Consider the following 27,520-nt stretch of genomic DNA (forward strand, 5'->3'; position numbering starts at 1 on the left):
AATATTGAGATTCAAGCAGTGGTTAATTCTTCATAAGGAAATGTATGAAAGTAAAGGAAATTCATTCAGACTTTCAGAACACTCTTGGGGGCTCTTCTCCCTCATATTCAACTGTTGCCAAATGGACAAACATGTTTAGTATCCCAGAAATCATTGCAAAAGTGCATTGAATCGTCATGGAGGATGATCGACTGAAAGTACAAGAAATTGCTGAAGCTGGAGTGATGTCATCTTAACTGGCATATTACATTTTAAAAGTGGAATTGGATATGAGGAAATTATCTGCTTGATGGGTGCCACGATTCTTGACACAATACTACGCTAATCTCTTAGACAAACTGCAACAAAAGATACATGAGAAAACGCTAGGCTTGGCAAGGAAGAAAGTCATTTTTCATTAAGACAATCCACACACATGTCGTTGCCATGTCAAAAATAGGTGAACTAAGATACGACTTGTTACCACACCTGCCTTATTCGCCTGATTTGGCTCCATCAGGTTTCCATTTCTTCCCCATGCTCAAAATTTTCCTTGGTGGATGGAGATTCTTTTCAAAAAAGAACTAACAGCCGAAGTAGACAGGTATTTTGCAGGCCTGAAGGAACCTAATTTTCGAGATGAGATCAAGACATTGGAGCATTGCTGGACCAAGTTTATTAGTATGCATTTAGACTATTTTGTAAAATGTAAGCGTTTCGCTGGCATCTTTTATTTCTATTCAATTCTAAAAACTTTTGAAATTACCCCCATAATAAAATCCGAGAGCTTTGCCTGGTGTAATTATAGTTGATATTTTATTTATTCTGTAGGTTGCACCTTATGCAGTAGAATTCCCTGATGAAGATGAAGAAGAATGGGATACTGGGAAGGGTGGTACTCAAATAAGAGTGATGGCTGTGGCTTATGTTCCTGACTTATCACAGGCTGCGTTTGCATGTCTTGTGTCTTCTGACAGAGATTGCTCAGATTATCTTCGATTGCCCCACCTGCTGAAAAGAAAAGATGCTTGGCGAGAGGAACAGAAGGCACAGAAGGTTAGTATCAATGTGCAAGTTTCTTAGTCACATGGTGATTTGGAATTTGCTTTTACATATTCAATTGGAAGTGTTTATATTATTTTGTGAAAGGTATTGATTAACTTATTAGTATGTATAGGTAATTTTTTTGGATTAAGTTCTGATAATGATTCTTAGATAAGAGAAGTTGGTAAAAATTATTCACCTTGACTGGGATTCCAAGGGGAATGATTTTTACCCTCTGAAATTGTTGCATTGAGATGCATAGTAGAGGATGACTCCATTAATAGTTACTGCTGTGGCATCTCCTGCAGTTTCTTGGAATTTGTCAGAGGAGAAGTTTGGTTGAAGAAAAGCTAGAATTGACTAGAACACCCTTCAAAATATTTAGATCTGGAATTTTTAACCCAAGCTCTCCTTACTCTGACTATTTTGTGTGGGTAGCAATGATATAGGAGTGAAAACAGAGATCAATTGACTGTAAATAATGAAGAACTGCCATTAATTTTTAATAATGCATGCAAATGGAATCTGGTAACATACAATAGTGTTTCAGATTGGATAAAATGCTGTTCTCCTGGATGAAATCTTCTTTCACCCCTTAATTTTGCAGGAAGCAGATTTAAATGCCCTTAGGAACTTTATTGGCTCAAAGAAACCTCACGTCATTTGTGTTGGAGGTGAATCTAGAGAGGCTATGATGGTGGCAGCAGACTTGAGGGAAATAGTTGGTCTCTTGGTGGAAGATGAACAATTTCCACAAATTTCAGTAGAGATTTGTGATAATGAGCTTGCAAAAATATATGCTAACTCCATCAAAGGAGAGGTAAGAAAGAAACAAGTTTTCTTATTTTTTTAATGTTAAAAGTTTTAATCGCATTGGTAAGTCACATAGCCATTCTGCAATCCTCTTCCATTGAAACAATCATATCTCCCGATGGGGTACCCCAGTTTACAAAGAAATAGCCTCACGGATTGGAAGATAGTGACTAGTAACTATCACTGCTATCTTCAATGGTGGAAACAAGACCATTGCATCAGCATCATATTTCACTGCATCTGTAAAATCATGGAACACTTCATTTTCAGCAGTACAATCACTTTTCTGCACAGTCATAACGTAATGTACTCAGCAATGACCAAGGTTTTAGTAAAAGCTTATAATGTGTTGTATTATTGCCTGTTTACACATGATTCTCTATATTCAATGGAAAAGAGCAAACATGTTGATGAAATCTTTGTGCATTCCAAGAAAATTTTTGATGAAGTTTCACTTGTTGCATTGATAAATAAACTTTGAGGATGGGAAGTGCACATTTTTTAAGTGGCAGATTTGAACTATGAACAGTGATTAGATGCCTTGTTCTGGTCTGAGCATTAGCCTTTGAGGTAAAGAATAACAAATGTGTGTGTAAAATTTTTCTGCAAATTTAATGAAAACTTAAGAGAGACATTTCAGTTGTTTTACCATGTGGCATGTAGAATTATCAAGAAAAAAGAGAACATTATGATTTTGCTGTCTCATCTTTCCGTCAAATCATTGTAAATAATATTCAAAAATCATTCTTTCACCATTTATAAGCTTCTAAACTGCTTCGTCTTCAGTATCAGGGATTTAATTGGCTGAGCATGGAAAAATAACCCTCATTTGTTCTTACAAGGGCTGTTCAAAAGCTTCCAAAACTTTTTAATTACAAAAAGAAATACTTTACTAATAAGTAATAGGTCAGGGTTCCCTTCAAGTATTACAATGCAACTATTTCAGAGTCCAAATCTCATCCGCCTTGACCAGGATTTGAACCTGGATCTGGATCTTACATTCCGTAAAAGGATGCCTTAGTAGCTTATCTTGCTAAAGCACTCAGCCAGACATCGAGAGATCTGGGTTCAAATCCTGGTCAATACAGATGATTTTTACACTTTGAAATTTTTGCATTGTAATGTGCAATTAGCGGATGTCCCTGTTAAAAACATTACTGGTGTGGCAGTTTCTTGGAACCCTTCGAAGTAGTCTTTTCCCCAACAAATACACTTTTCCCAATGGTGTCTCCATTTTTTGAAATCTTCATGGAACGTTTCTTCTGAAATGCTCATAAGCTTCTCTGTTGAATTTTTCTCTTTCTCTGGAATGATGGTAAATCTTTTTCCTTTGAGTAAGGTTTATAGTAAAGGGAACAGGAAAAGTACACATGGGGCCAGGTCTGGTTAGTAAGGTGGGTGGGGAAGCACAGTGGTCTTCTTTTTAACTAAAAACTCCTGAGTTCTGAGAGACAAATAAGATAAGGGTGTTGTTGAGGTGAAAAAAACCACTCGCTGCTCCTCCAAAGTTCAGGCCGCTTACGCCTGATTCTCTCTCTTTGGTGTTTTTTAACCCCGAGGTAGTATTTCGTGTTGACTCTCTGGCCTTTAAGTAGGTATTCATGATGCACAACCCCCTTTCCATAAAATAATAGTCAAACATCACCTTAACATTTGAGTGACCTTGTCGAGCTTTATAGGGGTGGGCAAACATTTCCCCAGTATATTGTGAAGATTGCACTTATGTTTCGATGTCATATCCATTAACCTATAACTCATCACTTGTTATGATCCTGGAGAAGGTTGCATCATCTTTAGGTCAAAGAAACAGTTCCTGACTGACTTGAACTCTATGTTGTTTCTGGTCTGCTTTCATCATACCAGGCATGAATTTGGTGGCGACTCGATGCATCCTTAATTTTTCAGTCAAGATTTCAATGCACAAATCAATCCAGATGCACACTCTTCTGCAAGTTTCAATACAGTTAAACATCGATTTGCACAAACAAGAGCCTTCATTTTCTTGATGTGGGGATCTTCAATTGATGTTGATGGTCTTCAGGAACACTCGTTGTCTTCCACTAATAGCTACTGTTCCCTTTTGGAACCAGGTAAACCACATCGCATGTGGCACATTTCATAGTACCTCACCGTAAGCCTTGGTAATCAATTTAAATGTTTCCGTGAAGGATTTATTTGCAGAGTTTTACCCAGAACACTGCTCCTTAAAAAAACTCATTTCTGTGGATCTGATTTTTCCCTGCACTCCACGAACACGTCTTCACATAAATGGTCATAATTAATCAACAAAACAAGATATCAACCAAGCGGTCGAAGGTGGTTATTTGGGAAGTTTCTGCAGACACAAAGCCTCCAATTGGATTAAAAAATAACCAACTGGAGGTGCATTATTCAAAAAGTTCAGGAACCTTTTGAACAGGCCTCATGTTGTCTTTTGTAATTGTTGATAATTGATGGTAGTCTAGCCTTTCAATTCCAGCATGCTTCATCACTTACATTGCCACATTCACTTGAAAAATTCCACAGAAAGGGCATGCTCTGGACATGTTGTTCAACCCAACCATTACTCACCAGGAAACCTTCAACTTCTATTATAAAAGCAATATCCAAGGCCTTTTTTCCTTATTAAAGCACCACTAATGGGAATGTTTATATCACCCCTAGATTTTTTTGACTTGTAGATCATTCTTGTGCAGTCGTGTATTATTCAAATACAAAACACCCGTGACAGTCCATACTCCACAAAAAAATTTACTCATCCTCTGTAAATAATGTCTTGGGGAGTAGCAAAAGACTCTAACAGAACCCTGACGGAGAGGATTAAGCCCAACCACCTAAGGATAATGAACCTCTCTACATGGTAGGTAGAGAGCTACCTACCATGTAGAGAGGTTCATTATCCTTAGTGATTGTATGCATTGGTCCCTTATCTCTGAAGGCCAAGAAGTGGTCAGTGCAGACAGGCTGGTCAGATTCCTAAAAGCTGAGGAAAATCCAAGTTTACTACAGCCATTTGTCCCCAAATAGAGGGAAAATCCTATCAAAGTAGTGGTCTTAGGTCAGGGTTATGGGTGATCTTTGATTAGGGTTATCATATGCATTAAACATCCTGACATAATATTCGTTCTTGGGAAAAAATGGTCTTTGAAAAAGTGGCCACTCTAAAGGAGTGGTTATTATGAGAGATTTCACTGTAGTTTAAATGTATAAAGTACATGCTGCAAGTTAACTAAATCTATGTAGGGATTTTATATAATTTTGCCAAATATTTTAATTTTTCTGGGAGAGTGGAAAAATTCTCCCGGTTAATGTGTTCATCATTAAATAAGGTGATGCATGCAGAAGGGTGTACTAATTAATGAATATTTTTAAAATACAGAATGACTTCAGAGACTATCCTATGCTGTTGAGACAAGCAATATCAATTGCTAGAAGAATGCAGGATCCATTGATGGAATTCTCTCAGCTATGTACATCTGATGAAGAAATCCTGTGTCTGCGATATCATCCACTCCAGGTAAATATTAATGATGTCAATCCCATAAGCTAAAAGTGGGAATTGTTTCTCATTTGAGGAATCTCATTATCTTTCAAGATACATGACATATGACAAGAGCAATCCCGCCATGAGTCCAAAAAGTTTATTTTCTTTAGAGCTTTGCCCCCCATTGGTTACAATGGCTTATTGCTATGAGGTTGGTTTGCCATTATCATATGACTTTAAGGTTTGGCAATGCACTACAATGTTTTTGCCAGCTGATAAAGAGCATGATATTTGCATACAGTAGCAAAAACTCTACTACTACCTGAAGAGACTCTTGTAAAGGGTATCATGAGACTCACACTTTTCATTAGTTTTAATCTACAGTTTAATGACTGGTTCCTTGAGCGTTTCGTGATTACATTCTATTCATTTTATTGTGCATTTAAAGTCAAAATGCCCTACCATGAAACCAGAGAAGATTCCTACCATACAATAAAAGTGGAGGGGCCCACCCTTGTTGTGTTGTCGAGCTCTGCTAAACTTTATGCTCTCACTGTCTCTGTAGTAAGAAATGGCGGGTTCGCTTTTGTTTGTACAGATCACCATTTCTTTATTGAGAAGACCAAATCTACAAGGGTTGTTTGGCAGGTTCTCAGAATCACCACCAGATGTCAGCACTAGCACAATGAGTTTCCCTCATAAGTAATAGGTAATCTTTAATGAGTAAGCACATTACATGTCAGTCCTCTGACAAGAGATCTGTGGTTCAGATGCCATTCTGTTTTTGTTCTGTTGTAGTGATTTATGGAATTTATGGAGAGGAAAAAATTGAGATTCAAGCAGTGATTAAATACTTCTTAAAGAAATGTATGAAAGCAAAGGAATTCATGCAGACTTTCAGAACACACTACTCTTATTCAACTGTTGCCAAATGGACAAACAAGTTAAGTTTCCTGGAATTCATTGAAAAAGTGCATTGGATGGTCATGGAGGATGGTCGACTGAAAGTGCCAGAAATCGCTGAAGCTGGAGTGATGTCATCTGAACTGGCATGTCACATTTTAAAAGTGGAATTGGATATAAGAAACTTATCTGCTAGATGGGTTCCACGATTCTTGACGCAGGATCACAAATGCATCAAAATGGAAATTTCCAGACAATTGGTGACCCAATTTAACACCAACCAACAAGATTTTCTGTGGCATATTGTGGCCACAGATGACAATTGGGTTGGCTACTATACCCTAGAGAAAATACAGCAGTCAAAGTAATGGAAACATGTTGATTCACCACCATCAAAGAAAGCAAAGGCAATACAGTGGGCCAGAAAGAAGATGGCTTCAGTTTTCTGGAATGCAGAAGGGAATCTCCCGATAGATTATCTTTCATTTGGTCAAACAATTACTGGATAATACTACGCTAACCTTCTGGACCAACTACAACGAAAGATACAAGTGAAAAGGCCAGGTTTGGCAAGGAAGAAAGTCATCTTTCATCAAGACAATGCATGCCAACACACTAGAGTCATTGTCATGGCAAAAATACATGAACTAAGATATCACTTGTTACCGCACCCGCCTTATTTGCCTGATTTGGCTCCATCAGGTTTCCATTTCTTTCCCAAGCTCAAACTTTTTCCTCAATGATTGGAGATTGCAGAAGTCAGTAAATTATGTATAAGTGTTGTAAAATCTGATAAGTCATTGAAATTGCCAAAAATTCTAATTTTAGTGTTTAAAATCTATGAAAAAATGCTATTAGTGTGGTGATTCTGAATATGGTTGATTTTTTCTCTATAATAAGGCAGTGTTTATTCATGCATTGTTTGTCCATGTAAATAAAACTGTGGCTTTACCGTATCTGGTAATGTATATAATAATTAAATTGTTAATTGGCATTGGCCACATGGAATCCTGAGTAGATTTCCTTTTCTGCAGGAACACATCCCCAAGGAAGAGTTGCTGGAAGCATTAAATCTCGAGTTTGTCAACCGAACAAATGAGGTTGGAGTGGATATTAATATTGCCGTACAACTTCCTTACACTGCCAATTTAGTCCAGTTTGTGTGTGGTTTGGGTCCACGTAAAGGACAAGCCTTACTCAAGGTAAGTTGAGAGCTGTTTGTAAAAGCCACTCTCTCATACAATGCGATGCTGGGAAATAGTTGTAGGTTGAGTATAGCATTCTTATTTTAGTCATGTTCATATGCCAGGTCTTAGCGTATGATTGGGTTTTATCATAATACAGTCATTTTAATATTTCAGGCCCTGAAGCAGACCAATCAACGGTTGGAGAATAGAAGTCAGTTGATTACAGTCTGCCACATGGGACCTAAAGCTTTCATTAATTGTTCAGGATTCATTAAAATTGATACCAATTCCTTAGGAGACAGGTAATTGTATGATGTTAAATTTATTATTGCTTTTGTATGGCCAAATATGTGCATTTCATTATAAACAATCTGCTGATACTTATGCATACAGTGAAGCCGTAATAACCATGGCCTACCTTGTCTGGACTCCGACATAATCTTGACAAAACCTTTACAGCTTAATCCAAGCTTTTCGGGTGCCAGATCTCCTTGAGTAAGGCGCTGGCCCCATGTGTGAATTTCATATGCCTCTGGGTTTAGTAATAATAGATGACCTCCATACACACCTATAAAACTAACCGTAGTGCTAATTACTGTGGTTTTGGGTAATGCTAGAAAGGATCTGATATTTTAGTGGTACTTTTGTCAAAACTGAAACTTTCCAAAAAAAAGATAGTGCCTTTTCTTCAGAAGTTAATAAAGGTAAATAAAAATAAGCTGGTAATTATCTCAATTTCAATTCATTAAGATTGGTAAAATGACTTCAATCATACCAATGTTATTATAGCTGTGCACACTTGACTATTGCTTAAGTTTGAAGTTAATTGAAAAATTTCTCATACTTTTATTTCCGAGTGCATTCCATAGAATGTTTAATTTAATTACGCATGAGTCAGCTTTCTATATCATTGAAACTGCCTTGCTGTTAAAAAAAGTCAGAATTTGTAGGAGATTAGGGCCAAACTAGAACTGTGACAAACTACATAAGGCTTCCTGTGAGGAAACCTTGGATGGAGATTTGTTGGAGTTAATGTAATCTAATTTTGGGTCTAGTACACAGTTTAAACTGTCAGCCTTCATAATTAACCTCCATTTCACCATACAGTCCTGGATTAGTTTCTGTAACTAAAAACTTACTTCTATAGGCTCATTAAAATGAAACTCCTGCTTAACCCTTCTTTATGTGGTCATGTTTCTTTCAAAAGCTCAAAACACCTTTCAGTTTCCAGAAGTAACCTAATGCATGATATGTTTATAACTCTCTGTATTATTGTCCAATATATCAATGCAATAAGAATTTACTGATGTTCATGGTCAGGTAAAGAACTTTTATATCCCCTGATATTGTTAAGCAAGTTGCTTCAAGTGATGTTATTTTATATCCATTTTATTGCTGTTCATTTACACCATGGAACTATTTAATAAATCATTTTCGGTGATTCTGAAGGCTTGTAAGTATGTTTGCTTTGGGTGAATCATGGAGCAGAAGAAATTGTGCTACTAATGTATTCTACAGGGTAGCCAAGCATCCTTGAATCCTTGAAAACTAGGAATTCCAACCTTAAAAGTCCTGGGAAAAGCTAGATTTTGGTAATGAAAACTGTAAATTTGAAGAATTGACATTATATAACCTGTGGATTTTCAAATTCATTGCCCTAACCATGAACAATGTTGTTCAGCCTTATTGCTCAGATATGTTATGGCTAATAATACTATGTAATACAACATATTGTCTTTATTTACCTTCAATATGAATGGTTTATCTGGTGATTTTTTAGTAGCGTCTGTCAATTTTTTAAGCATTTTACAAGAAGGTAAAGAATTTTATCACATCTGTGTACATTGAAGGAGCATTTATGAAGTGATTGAACTAACCAAGTGCCATGCTATGAAACCACTACCTACGTACTGTAGCAATGCAAATGAGTTGTAGTTATTAGGTACTCATTTGAGTGTGAAAGCCAAAGGAAATGAAATCCATTCCATAATAGAACTGATATGTTTTACTAATACTAGTGTCTTTTGTTTGTTTTATCGTTTTATCAAGTCAATATAGAGTATTTCCTGATTGATAAAAAACATTTCTGGTTATTTTTCTATTTTTATTAGTGGATTCTCTAGAAAATATATGTTCATAGCAAGATCATTATGACTTCTTGTTCTAGGCTGTAATCAACTTGCATCGGTAGTCATTTACATTACATTTCCTTAATGCTAGCAATAAAATATGCCATTAGGTATGATGGCACAGTTGACATTCATCTACAAATGAAGGTGCTCAATAAGTTCAGAAACTCCTAGTGTAGAATTCCAAAACTACAAGGAAGACAATCTCTCTGCCATGAACATAATTTTTATTTAGGCAACCAATCAACCTTTTAAATTATCTTTTGTTTAATTATCTACTCGTGAATATTTTTTCTACTTGGGAAAATGCTAAAATATATACTCATATAAATTTAGTTGTACCCATTTGATTTCATTGTGAAAACAAAGTGGTAAAAATATTAGCACAAAACTATGAAAAACAAATATTTATCCTTGAAAACCTGGGATCAGAAACAGTCTACCATATTTTCCCATCAATAACATGCATCTTATGTATAATGTGCTCCCAGAATTTTGTAGTTATAGTTATCCTGAAGGTGTGTAGATGCCGTGCATCTGTATATACATGTGCATATGTATAATATGGAATGCCATTAGAAAGTCATGCTTCCAGAGTAATTTATTTTCACAAGACTCTTCTTTAAATTTTTGTGTGCATAGGTATGTAAATGTTTCAATTTTTTCAATTTTCATTACATAATGTGCATCATCATTTTTGCCATCATTTGAACATTTTTGTATACCTGTAGATTACTGGCACATTATTGATGGGAAAATATGGTAATTACTGGTGATCCTGCACATGTACTTAAGTTGGTTAAATTTGCATGCTGATTCAAAATATATGCAATAAAAAGCATGAATTGAATTAGATTTGAGTTTTTATTTCAAATTACATTAGGCAAAATATTCAAGATATTTTAACGCTTTGATGCTTGATTTAAAAAAAATTATGATAAAACAATATTTTCAAAAAATACTCCCATGAAATGTCTCTTGCCTGTGATATTAAATATATATGTATATGATTTGACTTTTTCCTGCTAGCCAAATTTGATTCTTAAATTTTTGCAATTCACTTCGCTCAATAAAAGTATTCTTTTGGGGTACCTAAAAATTTGCTATTCACATTCAAACCATTTAATAAAAGGTACTAATTCTTTAAATTTGTCATTATTAAAAAACAAGACTATCAAGTGTATAAGTAAGAGCAAACTGAAAGACTCATGAAATATTAAAATGATGCTATGCTTATCATTGATATTTTTGAGCTATTTGAAAATGAATTCTTCCATAATTACTTTTCTTTTTGAGCAGCACTGAAGCCTATGTAGAAGTTTTAGATGGATCTCGTGTTCACCCAGAGACATATGAATGGGCCCGCAAGATGGCTGTGGATGCCCTGGAGTATGATGATGAGGATGCAAACCCTGCAGGAGCTCTGGAGGAGATTTTAGAAGCTCCAGAGAGACTCAAGGATCTTGACTTAGATGCCTTTGCTGAAGAGTTGGAAAGACAGGTATTGAAAATTTCCCATACATTTGATGATTGTAACTATAGTGGAACCTCATACAGCAAGCATAATTGGTTCTGCGATCTTTCTCTTAAGTGAAACACTCGTTTAGTGAAACAACTTTTTGCATATAAATTAATATAAAATATGATAATGCATTCCATGCCGAAAAAAATAAATTATGAATAAAATAAATGTACAAAAAAATGTGTGTGTATAGGGTGTTTTCAGAATTCAGTTTTAATTTTTTTCCTTATCTATTTTTCAATTTTACTAATAGAGAAAGGGATCATAAAGTGTTGTCAATAATAAATTGTGATTAAATTGTTCTATCAATTTTTTTAAAGGGATTTGGTAATAAAAGTATCTGCCTGTATGACATACGTGCTGAACTCAACCACAGGTATAAGGATCTGCGAAGCCCTTATCAATCACCTAATCCAGAGCAGTTATTTGATATGCTGACCAAAGAAACACCTGAAACATTTTTCATTGGAAAATTAATAATGGCCATAGTTGTAGGTAAGTAGAAAATTAGTTTCCATGAAAGAGCAGTTTATGATGATGACATTTTGATGTTGTATGTCTTACACACTCTTGAGAGACAAAGAAAAGGTCTGTGCAAGTATGGATGTGAGTTTTTTCCAAGAAAAATTTTTTTTGGAAGAATGATAAAAAGAGCTTTATTAAAATTATGCTCCGTTGCTAGTTAGACGTTTTTCCCATCTTTTGGGTAATTTGTGAAGATCACATTATACTGGTCCCACAGAACACAGAGCAACGTCTATCTGCGAAATTGGTCTTGGTCAATGTGGATGATGCACCTGAGTATACCCATGATTTTTTGGGCATGGGATTCTTAATAAATCCACTTTTCATTCCCAGTAACAATATGATTAAAAAGAACTTCCTTTTGTATTGTGCAAGCAAAATTTCACATGTGTTTTTGCACCTCTCCATCTGCCTGTTGTTCAACTCATGTGATACCAATTTGCCGTTCTTCTGAATCTTTCCCATCTCTCATTTTTCAATTCCCATCTCACTTTTTCAATTGATCACTCTTGCGAGTCTGACACTTGTTGATGGCACAACAAAAGGGCATTAGTGTCAAATCTTGATAATTCAAACTGCATTGATGCATCATCTGTTGTCTGAAATCTAAATTTCATACTTGTACACCTGGTTAACTGTGGAAAAATATATCTTGAAAAAGTGTGCATTTTTCAGTAACTGAAAATAAGAACCTTATTAAGTAGAACATATTAAGAATTTAGTATTTACAAAAATTGCATTATAGTATTTCTAAGTGCCTTATTTTGGAAATGTGTTGGACCGTCCGCTCTATGCTGTAAATGACACCAATCCAGTGAGGTCAGCAGAATCTGTTGTCATGAATCAGTCCTATATCAGTGGCAGTCAGGTTCTTGTATTCTCTTAGCCTTACTGGAATTATGCCATTTTTGATGTGCCACTGGAATTCCAAAATCATTCTGCAATAGGGTACTTTGAACACTTATGCAATTTTTGCTCCTGTTACATTTTTTGGAAAAATTTTTTCATAAAGAATTGAAATTTTACTACAAAAATTAATAATCCGAGGTTTGAGAAACTGGTTTTGAAAATGCATCAATATCTCTTGAAGGAATAATTTTTTATGCATAATTCAAGAACTACCAGGTCGTGTATAGCTTCCTAGATGTAGTATTTAGGGGAGGCAACTGGCAACTAAGGTCATTTGTGCCATTAGGGATGGACAGAAAGGATGAAGGGTGAAGAGAAACCCGGCATTGGCATTAGCCTACTCTTAACAAAAGGTGCCAAGGGATCCACAGCTTAACGTCCCATCTGACTGATGGCGTACTCTCTCCAAGTGCCCTCCACAAAGCACCTGAAGTAGGGATTGGGATACCACTGAAAAATATCTACCGCTGCCAGAATTCGAACCCGGTTCCTCTGGGTGGAAAGCCAGTACACTAGCTCCCCCACCGTCCCAATCCCCATTGTGTAGCTTCATTTGTAAAGCATAGAGTAATATACTGCTACTGATAAAAGTAATACATCTGGCTAAAACTTTGTGTTTGTTCCTTCAAGAGATGCTATTAACCAAAAATAGGGTTGATATATACCAGGGGTGCCACCTATTTGAATTTGCACACACTTGTCAAATTACTTTAATAATACTTTAATGTAAGCTGCTATTGATAAGAGAGCTTTTATGTTTGACTCATAAGCTGTAATTATTTCCTTGTGATGTAATGTAATTTTTGGTGTTGTATAGGAATCACTCACAAGAAGCCTCAGGGAGATCAGCTTGATCAAGCTAATCCTGTTAGGAATGATGAGACTGGTCTTTGGCAGTGTCCCTTTTGTTTGAAGAATGATTTTCCCGAGCTCTCTGAGGTAAGACTTAAGTGTCATTTCATTCCTATTTATAAAATTTTCAGTTCAAATTCTGTTTAATGACTTATAATGCTGGCATCGCCTTGGTAACATCATAATTTATTCACAGCCACTGTAATTTGTCTTAAGAACTAGAATACAAACCACTGAAATGTGAGATTATTATGTAAAACCTAAATTTGCATGAGAATATTCTGTGCATGTTATTTTCTGAGTCGCATGCAAGTTTCCAATTGTATTTTCATGTTTATAATGAGGATAATATTTTTTATCATTGTCAATGAGGTAGTAATATTTTTATAATAATTGTGATGTCTTTTATGACTGAACTAAAGCCATGTACAACTAAAGATGCTATATGTTCTCCATATTATTACTCATTATGAATGAAAGAATTGATTATGGAAACAAAAGATATGCCTTACTTCTGAAAGAAAACTTTCAAATGCAATTAATGTAAATATGGTAGGACTGTCGTTGCATTAACTACTACTTAAGGAAAAATAAAATGTAATTTTTACAGTAATATATCAATTGTGTGTGCAATGAATAAGGATAGCAAGCAGCTAGGGGCCTATTGGATGTACAGGGCTATATTGGATGTATATACTACCTCGATCAAAAAGTTCCCGGAATAACCACCGTGTGGCGCTCCCATCGTTCCGATTTGAGTTCTGTTTTTTTTTGTTAAATTGGTACATCTGTTGTTGATATTCCCTTTAAATCTTAGTGTCATAACTTGACATTTGCAAAAGTTACGTAGCCAAGAGTACATCTATCTCTGTGTGTGTTGGCGATTTTTTACAATTTCAGAAATGGATTTAAATTTGCAACAACGAACTTGTATTAAATTTTGCGTAAAAAACGGATTTAGTGGCGCACGGACGTTGGAAATGTTGGAAAAGTGTTTCGGCAACGATTCTCTAAAAAAAACGGTCGTTTACCAGTGGCACGAGCGGTTCAGAAGTGGTCGTGAGTCAATCGAAGATGATGAACGCAGTGGCAGACCATCGACATCGAAAGTCGGTGAAAAAATTGATAAAGTAAAAGAAATGTTGGTCGATAACCGCAAATTAACCATCAGAGAAATAGCGGAGGACTTGAACATTGCCTATGGATCCGCCCAAGACATTGTGGTTAATGATTTGGGTTTCCGTCGTGTAGCAGCAAAGTTGGTTCCAAAAGACCTCAATTTCATGCAAAAAAGAGACCGTGTTGACGTCGCAAAAGACATGATTTGCGAGGCTGAATCCGATCCCACATTCATCAAAAGGATCATTACTGGAGACGAGACGTGGGTTTATGAGTACGACACGCAATCCAGACATCAGGCAAGTGAATGGCGTTCACCAAATGAGCCGAGACAAAAAAAACCACGTCGTTTTCAGTCAAAAAAGAAGGCAATGCTGACGGTTTTCATGGATTACAACGGTGTAGTGCATCATGAATTTTTGCCAGAAGGCCAGACAGTAAACAAAGAGTATTATTTGGGCGTTATGAGACGTTTGCGTGAAGCAATTCGCCGAAAGAGACCAGAAATGTGGGCAGAAAACTCGTGGATTTTGCACCATGATAACGCACCGTCGCACAGTGCTATCATTATTCGTAATTTTTTGACGAAAAATGCAACAAATACCATCCAACAGCCACCGAATTCACCTGATTTGGCTCCCTGTGACTTCTTTCTGTTCAATCGAGTTAAAAAACCATTACGGGGAACGCGTTTTAGCAGCCGAGAGGAAGTAATGGAAAAATCGCAGGAAGCACTGATGGACATACCGAAAACCGACCGTAACTTTTACAAATGTCAAGTTATGACACTAAGATTTAAAGGGAATATCAACAACAGATGTACCAATTTAACAAAAAAAACAGAACTCAAATCGGAACGATGGGAGCGCCACACGGTGGTTATTCCGGGAACTTTTTGATCAAGGTAGTATAGTGGGCTATGGGATGAAGTTCCACCAGCTAAAATGGTATATATTTGAAGCTTGATGATTCTGTATGTCCATAGTTTTCCATTTAATATATTCAAGCCTAGTGAGGCCTAAAAAACTAAAACCATGGATACAGAAGCCAAGACACAGGGGTTCTACTTCATTTGCTAGGGTATATTTTTATATATTGTAAATTCACCAACTTTGCATGGAAACATAATTTCAGCACGAGTTCAATTTATTTTGTGCATTAGGCTCATTGAATGGGGACAAATGGTAAATTCTAAACATTAACTTGTACAGTATCACATAACCAACAAGACACTTCTCTTCAGCAAAATGATATCAGCTTCTGGTATTTTGATTCATTACTTTTCTTTATTTCTCTGAAAAATACTTCTATCATTCATATTTCTTAAAATTTCCATCAATATGCAATTAAAAAATAAAAATTACCATTTTTATGTTGCTTGTCAAGGCAAATTAAATGGATAGTTCATTTTGCAAACATTACAAAAAAATATGAAGGAAAAATTGGAATCTCTTCCACAACATTGTCTTTGGAAATAGTTAGAGGAAAAAGTGCTAGATTTATGCAGAAAATTATGAGAGGAAATTAGTTACTAGTGCATGAAACAATTTTATTTTGTTAAAATTATATTAATAGGTATGGAATCATTTTGATGCTGGAGCCTGCCCTGGACAAGCCACAGGAGTGCGGCTACGTTTGGACAATGGTGTATCTGGTTACATTCCTGTCAAAAATTTAAGTGACAAGCATGTAACCAATCCAGAAGAAAGGGTTACTTGGGGGCAAACTATCCATTGCCGCATTACAAAAATTGAAGTAGAGCGGTTTTCAATTGAGTGCACATCAAAATCCAGTGATTTGGCTGATAAGAACAATGACTGGAGGTAATGTTTGATTTTCATGATGGGCATGCTGCAATTATTTCTTATTCAGTTGTATCTATAGTTCTGTTTGCTCACGTTATTTCTCATTCAATGTGTAGGCCACCTAAGGATCCATTTTATGATGTAGAGGCAGAAGATAAAGATCAGAAGGCTTCAGAAGATGCTAACAAAATGAAGCAAAGGCTGACATACATCAAGCGTGTGATTGTTCATCCGTCATTCCATAACATTTCGTATAAGGAAGCAGAAGCAATAATGGAGCAGATGGATCAAGGTGAAGTTATTGTGAGACCATCCAGCAAAGTAAGTTTCATTGTGATCATAATAGTAATCTTCTCTTGCAATGCACAAAGTGTCTGTGTTAATCCTGTAAATCATTGTATCTGGGCATGTAAAGTATGAATACATCTTGACCTTCTGCAATCTGATTGGAAATACATTAAATGATGGGGTTGCACTTGGAGTGTGCCACAGAATAGTCATGTATATGGAATGTATGGAGAGGGGTTTTTGAGATGGCCTAATGGAGGAGATAAATTTAAGCAAGCTCATCCCAGCCCATTCATTTAAACAGGCTTTAGAAATGAACATTAAAAACACTAATATTTTCTGAGGTGATGACAGACAGATGAGGAGGTAATATGCCATGCATTATTCAGTATCAAGTTAGCTTTTGTTAAGGAAATGTTGTTAAAAAATATTCCTTAATGGGATAACACCCCTACCAAAACTTTATATAATATAATTAAAGTTGTAGGTTATATCAGGAAAAATAAATTAATGTGATAAAAATTGAAAAAATTTTTAATGTTCAGCTTTTACTGCAAAAACGTTTTCAATGCAAAATTGGGCTTGTCAAAGAATATAGTTTGAGTATAAATTTTTGTATTAATTTTTAGCTAATTTCATTGCTGACACATGTGATTATGAAGAACATCTGCTAGTGGAAATGCTTTTCTTTTAATTTTTGCCGAATTCCTGAAATGGTATTTCATGATTAACGAGGCAAAGTTATCCATTGATGTTCATCAAACCCTGAGAGGTTGATTCCTTGCTCCAAAATGTCTTGGAATGTCCCATATATATCTCTGCTATTAGATTAAAGCTGTTATTTATAGCATTCATTGATATGCAGTCCTTTAAAATTTGAACTCTCGCAGTGTTTCATTTCATTTCAAATGTGCAACCAGACCTATTTTTATCATATTTTGACTGATCCAGGTTGATTGATGTCACTCACAAAGTTGTTTTAATTTTTGTAATAATGAGCTGATGCATTTTTACCTTTCTTTTTAAAGGGAGCTGATCATTTGACGGTGACATGGAAAGTCTCTGATGGCATTTACCAGCATGTTGATGTGAGGGAAGAGGGCAAAGAAAATGCATTTAGTCTTGGGCAGTCGCTATGGATAGGTAAAAATATATTGCATTTTAATTTTAGAATAAAAGGTTGCATTTTGTTAATTTTTTAAACAGAGTTGGTGTAGTTGCAGATATAATAAAGTTCCATTTTTACCAAATAGGGAGCATTTTGGGGAAAATCATATTTGGCCATCATCAATCATTTTATATTTTCTTTGGTTTTATGACAGGTTTAGTTTTAATGCAGATGCGTATTCTCTCTGGAAAGTGAATTACTTCTTATGTATATAATTGCGATTTGATTGGAATCACACCCAATATTCTCTTTGAGTGTGTTATTGAAACTATGGCTTTGAGCCTGCATGCTGTGTTCCTATGTAAAGCAACCCTCAATATGTAGCCTAAGTAATTGCTTTTTCATATTTATGCTTACATATATGATGCAATTCTTACAACCTTTTCCTTTTCTTTAAAGGAAATGAAGAGTTTGAAGACTTGGATGAAATAATTGCTCGATATGTTAATCCCATGGCTGCACACGCCCGAGATGTTCTGTCATTTAGGTATTATCGTGATACTGATGGAGGAAGTCGGGAGAAAGCAGAAGAATATCTAAAAGATGAAAAAAGGAAAAATATGTCCAAAATCCACTATCTCATATCTGCTTCTAAAGTGAGTTCCCACTTTTCAGGATACATTTGATGAAATTTTTCAAATATGTAAAGTTCATTTGTGAACAGGGTTTCCAGTGATTGGGCATTGCCACTGACCAGTTATTATTGGTGTCTAAAGTCTATGCAATTGACTGTTGCATAAACAAAGGCCTTGACTCTGTTATATCCTTTCTATATGTACAATCCAGGAATGTGAGAATCATTTTGCTTCAATTTTCAAGAATTTTGAAATGAATCACTTAAATGTGTAGCTAATTCAATCACAGTAAAAGGAAGATTTATTTTTGGAAGTTGTACAACTGTTGTGCACATACAAGCTTTCTTGTATGCCAAATTCCTAAGCTATACGTGTAGTACTTTTGCTTGTGTTTGTGTATAATGTCAAACACTGAACAATCATATGCAAGATTATGAATATTTTCAACAGATTTAGTGTAGATAAATATGTAGAAGATTATTAGTTGAAAATATTATGCATATAGTAATCATGTAAACTCTGCTCATGACTCCTAGAAAGTACTGATTGCATAGGTACTTTAAAGCATGTTAATAATAGTAATAGATGGCCAGTTAGTTTAGAGAAAAACTTTAAATTATATTGTAAAGATCAAGTCTTCTGTATGTTGCTTTAACTACCTTAGAAAGTTGAAGCAGTGAAATAATACATGTATGTTTAATTTTGGATACTGGCTACTAATGAAATTCCTAGCTAATGTTATCACCCTGCCTGCTTGTTTAATTTAATCTCACTTACAAAAGGTTTCAAGTAACTTATGATGAGTTATGTGAATAGTAGGTAATTAACCAGTTATTTTGGTTTGGTAATAATCATTGTGGAAGCCCTTGTTCTTAAGAGCAATTGTATGATGTGTGATTGTTATTTAATACATTTTGAATCCATTTTGTAACTGCAATGCTTAAAAAGAATTCTGTGGTGTAAAGTTCAATTTTCTGATTGTTGAAACTTGCATATTCTATAGGAATATCCTGGAAAGTTCCTGCTCTCTTATCTACCTCGTGTTAAGGTGCGGCATGAATATGTAACTGTGGCACCTGAAGGTTTCCGGTTACGTCAACAGATGTTTGATTCCCTAGGATCACTTTTCCGCTGGTTTAAGGAGCACTTCCGGGATCCCATACCAGGAACACCTAGCACTCCAAGGGGTGGAACAACTGTGGGCGGTGGCTCCACTGGCCGTCCCACTCCTTACATGAACACTCCTAATATTTCCATTGCTAGTGAGTACATTACTATCATATCTTAAGATGCTATAAGTACAAATATTTAAAGTCACAAATTTGTAAATGGATTGGCCCTTAGCATAATCTCTCAAGTGTCCTAAGCAGAAAATCACAAATTTTAATTGTTGCATTTCAACTAAGTCATCAAAAGAGGTCTATAGACATATTAGGTACTCAAGAGTGGACAAAATCAATGGAAACATTGCAGAGGTACTTCGAGGTAAAGCCAAGGAAAGCCTGTTTGAAATAATCAAAGACAGCTACCAAAGTGAAATATTGCAAAAGACCTATGGAGAGAAGACTAATGATTGTATTACTGAAGAAAATTCAGACAAAGGGATGTGAGAAATCCTAGATGTCCGCTAATTCACGTTGCAATGTAAAAATTTCAAAGTGTAAAAATCATTTGCCTCTGACCAGGATTTAAACCTGGATCCTGAGGTTCAAATCGCGGTCAAGGCAATAGATTTTTACAATTTTGAAATTGTTGCATTGTACCAGATGTTCACTCTAGTGTCACGTGTATCCAAAAGTTAATTCGATAAATCATTGGGAGAATACAGGGAATAATTGAAGAAAATTGTATTGGAATTGGAAAAAATAGAGGAATAATAGAGAAAATACTTAACTTGAAAGTTAAGTTTTTCACCGGGATTGTTTTTTTTAATAATTTTTGTGGGGATTTCCTTTTGCTTATTATGCATTCTTAAAAACTCAGTTTCATTCTTCCTGAGCATAGTTTATAGGAGCTGATGACATGCTCATTAGGAAGAATGAAACATTGAGTCTTAGAAAGTGCTCAATGTGCTGCTGGAAATCCTGGAAAAAATTATAATCTTGTAAATTAATTCTGGAAACATATAGGTTAGAATTTAGTGCATGCATTACAGGTTAATCATGGTTGTACGTTTGTTACATCGTGGCTCCTTAAAGTGGCTGTAAAATTTTTTTAATCAAATTTTATTTTACTTTTTTCCAGACATGAATCCTGAAACTATTCAAAGGGTGGCACAAAACCTACCTAGTCACATGTTACACAGTTTATCTCAGGCTGCCAGCCATACTCCTCATTACCCTCACACGCCCGGTGGTGGAACAGCTGGCTATAGCAGTGCTTATGGAACTTATGCTAATACTGTAAGTAATTTCAGTAATAAGTAGTAGTTAGTTTGTAATTTGATATGCATTTGAGAAGTCTTTATTCTATAATTTACAGATTCAGTTGTGATATAGTAGAACTGTTCCATAATAACAGAGACGAAGGCTGTTACAATTTTCAACTTAATAAAGATTTATTCCTGAATAGTTTCAATTCACTACATCATTTTCATATACATATATATATATATATATATATATATATATATATATATATATATATATATATATATACATACATACATACATACATATATATATATATACATATATACATATATATACATATATATATATATATATATACATATATATATATATATACATATATATACATATATATATATATATATATACATATATATACATATATATATATATATATATATATATATATATATATATACATATATATATATATATATATATATATATATATATATATATATATATATATATATATATGTATGTATGTATAGGAGGTGGGGAAACCAGGGTGTCTCCATGTGGTGGGAGGGGTTAGGCAAATGAGAAAAACTATATCTCTGGGGATGGGAGAAAAAAACAGGTAAAAGTGGAAGTTGAGGGTTTGTAGAGGAAGAGGAAAAGACAAAGGAATACGAAGAGTCCAGTTGGTTGCAATGAGATGGTCTTTTCCTCTTATCTGAATTCCTTATCGCATGTCTCTATGGTATGTGGGGAAGGAGGATGGTGTCTTGTGGTGTCAGTCCGGGTCTGTTGGCCAATCAGGCTCTTTCGTTGGGGATCATCCGGGTTCCAAGCCTCGATTCACTCCACGGTTGTAGTAAATGGTTGGTCGGTGTCCTCCTGCGTTGGCTCAAGGCTAAGCCGTTATGTGAATGGCTGGTCTCAAGGAAAGGTCTGGCCATGGGGGGAGGGGGAAGAAAGGTCCGTCCTCCATTGGGGTATACCCCGGTTGTTCAGCTGTTAGTCTTCAAGATGTTGCTGTTGTGAGGGATGGGGTTAGGCCAGGAGATGGAGGGAGTGGATATAGGTTTCTTGTGGCAACAGGTGAGAGATGGCTTAATTGAATGTTATTTCAAGTAATGGGGAGTGAGACCAAAATAAATATTTATATTTAATATATATATATTGGACTCCGTACCGTGAGAGCTTCACTTGAAAGTGATGTAGTGCTTTGAAACTAGTCTGGAATAAATCTTAATTAAGAGGAACATTGTTATAGTCTTCATCTCTGTTATTAAGTCTTCATTCAGTAAATGGTAGTATCAAATGACTGAATAAGGAGCATCATGTTGTTACAACTTCAGTGTGATTGAGATAACAGCACATTCAAAATAATTGAATTTCTCAGAGGTGTTGTTTATGTAATTGGCAAACTACTTCATACTGTGTGTTTTTCTTCAATTACTTCATGTCCTTCCATTAGTAATCTGAAAAATTCTCCTTACACCTCTCCTAATCTTACAGAAGTTAACTGCTTAATCACTCCAGATAACCAGCATGTTGTTTTAATCTAGTTGAAATAGAATTAACTATCTAAACTTAAGCAAATACAATTCATTCCAGTTATTTCGGATGCATGCACTTTGGTTCAATTAATTGGAGTTCTTAGCAAATGGAATATCACCTTAATATAGGGGCTGTTCAATTAAGTGTATAATAAAATTTTTAGTTGCATAATTTATTGGGCAAACATTTTATTTTAAGTTATATTGTCAGCCTAATGTGTAATGTAGATGTGGTACAAGTTTCATTTTATCAACTTGAGTATTATGTCAGCAGCAGCTGTTGCTATATGAAGCATTCAGTTTTTCAATTGCTGGAGGTCAGCGTAATACTACATTGAAAATTGGCTTCTCCGGAACATCATCCATCAGGTGGAATGTTAACTTGTGGATCCCTTGGCAACTCACATTAAGGGTTGACAAGTGCTGATGCTGGTTTTCTCTTCACCCATTCCCGGAATATCATACCTTTACCAGATTTAGCCACCTGTCCCCAATGGAACAAACAACCTCGGCTGTTGGTCTCCTCCTCTAATAACTACTGTTACAATACGGTATAAATGTGGCCTGTGGTGTTAACGTCCATAATTTCTTTCTAGCCATACACCCCATCTGGTCAAACGCCATTCATGACACCATATCAGACTCCACATGGGAGCTCTCAAACACCTCGATATGGACAACAGACTCCCAGTCATCATGGAGTTGTAGGGGGTGGTTTGACGCCAAATAGCTCAGGCACACCCTTCCTCCACCCAGGTGCGGTCACTCCTGGGCACCGTACTCCATCCCATCGTACTCCTCACCATCATGGGATGCATCAGACACCATCATACGTCAGTCAGCAGACCACTCCACAACCCAGGTTTGTAATGGATCAATGTGCATTTTGTTAAAATGCAGCATTTTTTGGCCACTCACTGCAACAGTATTTGAATGACCCATTGCAATGTTTTTTTTTTAAACCAGATCCCAACCGATTTCATCAGAGCCAACAGACTGGAGGAAAGCGGCTGAGGCATGGGCAAGGTTGAAGCAGACAGAGGCTGGCTGGGCCAATTCTATTTCACCGAGTGGATCTGTCACACCACGTCAGGAAACGAATCGTTCCACACCAAGATCCAGGTATGCGATCTCATTGTTTTGATTTGGCAGTGGGAAGCATTTGATTTTTTCTTTAAATATGTCGAAAATCATGATGCTTAGTTGAAAATCGTAGAGTGAGCATTTTAGTAACTCCCTGGAGGACTTGGTTTTAAATATCACAATATTTATTGAATTAACTTTTTATTATTTTCCCACTTTCCAGTGACATGCTTTTTGGGAATTGATGTGGAGGAATAATTATTGGGTATTATATTCAAACTGGAATGAGTGATAGGTTTTCAAATGAAAGTATCACTTCACAAAATATCGAAATCACATCATATGATCACCATCCCTCATGGCACAAATGACCTTAGCTGTCAGTCACCTCCCCTAAAACTACTATTACTAAGTAGAACTCACATTCCATTCTTTCATTTATTTTTCATTTTTTGGTTTGTCGTTTGTTGGTTTTTGGTATTTTAATCCTTATTAACATATTTCCGAGTGCTATGCAGTTACTTTAAAAATAGTTTTTGTCATCTTTAATCAAGTAATAATAAAAAATAATTTTAAAAAACATAAAGTTCCATATTTTGCCAATAAGCCTGCAGTTACAACTATTAAAGCAACAACCAGTGATGCCAATTGTAATTCAATTGTTACTTAGATTTTGAGAAATAATTTGTTGAATGAGAGCAACTTCCCAAAATAATGGAGAAAAAATTGAGTTGTTTCCATTTAGCACTCTGTAATTTCCAAGTGCATGCACATGATGTACCTATCATCTAAAAAGCAGTCAATATATGCACACAAGAAACATGTCAATACTTTGGATACAAAGTTAGGTTAAGATTTTTTCACAATTTCGGTTTATGATCATGGTCACTCCAGGTAAACCCCTAATTTATAATTAGAATTCATTCTAGGCTTGAGTTTAGGGAGATTTATTTGAGGATTGAGCACCCTTCCCCTCACACATCTATTCCTTTTAGAATCACTATTGCTCATATCTGTAGTCTTGAGAAATGTGATATGTCAATGAAAAATGTTAATAGTATAGTAATTATTTAATTAATTCTTCTGCTTTGCAGTAGTGGCAGTACTCCTCGTTATGAAGAAGGAAGGAAAACTCCAAGAGGATCAAATAGAAGTGGCATGCCACTTACTCCATCAGCAATGGCCGGATATCAGTCTGTCCCTGGTTCGCAAAAATCTCCTAGGGGAGGCAGTGCTACCCCAAGATCCACACCTGGTGGAAGGGAAAGTGCAAGATCTACTCCACACACAAACACCAGTCCTCGCTCAATGGTTGAGAGTTCTATAGGAGGAGATGCCACTCCTCTGTATGATGAGAATTAAATACATCTTTTGTGCTCAAGTCAATGAATTATTTTCATTTTGATTGTAAGATTCATAAGTAGCCTTTTCTCTATGAGGTGGTACTGATATGGCAAGTGATTATCTGTCTATCGAAGAGGTTATTGGACACATTGATAAACTTTGGGATGTATGCCTTTTTTGTTGCTCAAAATTGAAGATATACCCTTAGGTGCAGTTACTTATTCACTGAAAATGCACAGTATGAGGACTAGGTATTTTTCTCTTTTTGGGTACCTTCGCTTGACTCCTTATCAATAAGGCAACAGTTTGGTGTGCAATAGCAAAGTCTTTTGAGAACTTCAAAACTCTTGATTTTTGTCGATGATAAAGCTTCAATGTTCTCTCATTCAGTCGAAGCAAAAGCTTTAAATATTCTAAATTCTCACCATTTTATATAAGTTTTGAATTTGTTGAATAGGGTGTTTTTTTTTACCTCTGTATTTTCCATTTTCTTATCATGATGCCTTAAGTACTGGAATCAATGTTTATGTAGAGTCTTCCAATTACTCATGATCTTATGCAGTTATGAAAGAAGTGTTGCATTTTGGGAGATGTTTGATGGCTAACTATACACCCTATAAGTGTTTATGCTTCTCTATTGCTTTTAAAGGGCTTACACCCCCCGGACAATATCTGTAATTAACTATCTGAAGAATGTTATGGAGATAAAGCTATAGGGGTCAACCAATGAAAGTGGTTATTGCCAACTTGAGCATTATCACTTGGTGCTTCCAAGTCCTCATTTCTACTGCACCATTGAAAATCATAGATCCTAAAATTAATTAAAACATTGCTCTTCTAGTTGCTACTAGTGTCCCGATCACTCTTGGTATATTAGCCAGTTTTTTCTCTTGTTATTTTCAGAATTTCTTAAATGCTGAAATTTTGAATTTCCTAGAGGAAAAATGTGCTGTGAAATCATAATAATTTTTAATTTTTACACAAAAATGCTGTATATGTTTTGTCAGCAATATTCCAAAGAAAACCTTGTTCATGTGGATGAATTTATATAGATATGGCAAGATATTTTTTGTACTATCTGTTGAACTACAGTTGTGAGATGATGTTAATTAACTAATGCTTGACCCATTCCTTATGCAATAATGTTTAAACAAAATATCTTACAAGGCATTAAATGCCCTTTCTCCTCTGTAAGTGAATAATTGTTGATACCTCTGCCTTTATTCGACTACAAAATGACCCTGATATTACCCAGTTATACATAAGAATTTCTAATATTAGGAAATTGCCCTTATCTGTGGATCTGCATTTGAGTATTTATTGCTGTTGGTATTGCTGTTTTTTTCATATAATATCGGTGGATTAATTTCTTATGCCATGCAGAATTGTGCACATTTATTTAATAAAATATTTTTGTGATGGTAAGTTGCAAAATTACTGTGAATTGCTTTTTTGTTGGGTTAATTTTACCTACTTGGTGTACCAAAAAATGAAATTAGTACCTCTTCATAAATCCCAGAAGTGGAGTAAAAGGTGAATGTATTCTGATTAGTGGAGTCCATTGTAAATTTGCATGCATGTCCAAAATCAATTTAAGCATTGAGCCAATATTGGAATGCTAGTGTATATTGTAAATGAAATGCAGATGGAGGAGCAGTTAATTACCATTGAAGGTAAAACCATGCCAAATGAAGCAATTTTAATGTATTGCTGTAAAGGAATTTTGACTTTTTCATAGCTTTGTTTTTGTATCTCATGGTAAGGAGTGAGTCATGTAAATGTTTCACCCCTTACAGAGATCCTAATATCAGGTGAGGTTGATGTATTAGATGACATTAAACATTTACATTGGGATCTGTTCACACCTGTATTAATGCTTGTACATATAGGTAAACTAGGTGTACATAGGGAAGTAACATTCAAAGAGTAAGTACCTATGTAGACAATATTGTTTGTTAAAGGTGATATACCATCTCCACTACAAAAGGGGGCAGGGTGTCACCACCTAAGGGCACCATTTAACTTTTGCAATGAAGCTGGCTACTCCCACTCTTCTTGCATCAAAAACATCCATTCACTCCATACACATCCATCCAGTACAGCAGAGTGGATGTGGTCTTTCTTATGCCAATTAAATACTGCATGTTTATTACCTATTTTTTATCATTACTTGAAAATATTTCAGCATAAGCTGAACACTTTTAAATTCTTCATGATAATATGTGTAATGAAGTAACTTTTCTATAAATAACAGGAAGTTTGCCATTGGTAGTTCATGGTAACAACCTAATGTGAATTCCATTATTTTTATTTTCAGTTAACAATATCAGAAAAGTTAAAATTGGAGTTTTATTTCTGTAACTTACTAACATGGGTGTACTAGATTACATACACATTAAGATTGGCACCTAATTGAGAAAAGGATAAGTAGGAAACATACTGGCTGTTAATTTTGATACCGAGATAAATGGGATAATGACCACCATTAAATGTGGAGCGGAGCTTATTTTACAGCAGATAAATAGCATTACTGGAAGTGCACCAGGAGAAGAGGATGGATGATAGGTAGTAGATAAATGGATGAAGGAATGGTGAAGGTGAGATTGGAGCAAGTAGTAAAGGTCACTTGTGGTTATTATAAATCTGGTGGTCTGATAGAAAGGCAGTATGGGTGAATGTTTAGTGTGGGAGGTATTGTAATTTGTTGGATGTATTGTACTGAAGTGTGACATTTCTTTTTTATGAAGATTCCAAAATCAAGGAAAATTATTGTGGAGGTGTAAGAGATGAACAAAGGGTAGAAATGAAAGAACTAGAGGATTTGTGCCGTCTTATCTGGGAAAAATGTAATAATTGAATCAAAGTTGATTGAGTG

At 35.5% G+C, this 27,520-nt stretch overlaps 1 protein-coding gene across 2 annotated transcripts in view; it reads left to right on the plus strand.

Annotated features, from left to right (window-relative positions):
• The window catches only part of Spt6 (transcription elongation factor Spt6), a 55,069-nt gene extending 28,998 nt beyond the window's left edge, over positions 1–26,071 (plus strand). For both annotated transcript variants that reach the window (XM_071586677.1, XM_071586678.1), the window contains 17 exons: positions 811–1,035; positions 1,631–1,843; positions 5,216–5,353; positions 7,258–7,425; positions 7,585–7,712; positions 10,839–11,040; positions 11,382–11,556; positions 13,313–13,434; positions 16,042–16,289; positions 16,388–16,592; positions 17,588–17,702; positions 18,127–18,323; positions 19,306–19,564; positions 20,547–20,704; positions 22,815–23,080; positions 23,185–23,340; positions 24,396–26,071. In XM_071586677.1, coding sequence (XP_071442778.1) covers positions 811–1,035; positions 1,631–1,843; positions 5,216–5,353; positions 7,258–7,425; positions 7,585–7,712; positions 10,839–11,040; positions 11,382–11,556; positions 13,313–13,434; positions 16,042–16,289; positions 16,388–16,592; positions 17,588–17,702; positions 18,127–18,323; positions 19,306–19,564; positions 20,547–20,704; positions 22,815–23,080; positions 23,185–23,340; positions 24,396–24,663 — 3,243 coding nt within the window. In that variant the 3' untranslated portion in view covers positions 24,664–26,071. The remainder of the gene's footprint in view (positions 1–810; positions 1,036–1,630; positions 1,844–5,215; positions 5,354–7,257; positions 7,426–7,584; positions 7,713–10,838; positions 11,041–11,381; positions 11,557–13,312; positions 13,435–16,041; positions 16,290–16,387; positions 16,593–17,587; positions 17,703–18,126; positions 18,324–19,305; positions 19,565–20,546; positions 20,705–22,814; positions 23,081–23,184; positions 23,341–24,395) is intronic.
• Positions 26,072–27,520: the final 1,449 nt, after the last annotated feature.

This window comes from Hetaerina americana, unplaced genomic scaffold, assembly GCF_022747635.1.
Source record: "Hetaerina americana unplaced genomic scaffold, ioHetAmer1.1.p SCAF_24, whole genome shotgun sequence".
In the NCBI taxonomy this organism is placed as follows: Eukaryota; Metazoa; Arthropoda; class Insecta; order Odonata; family Calopterygidae; genus Hetaerina; species Hetaerina americana.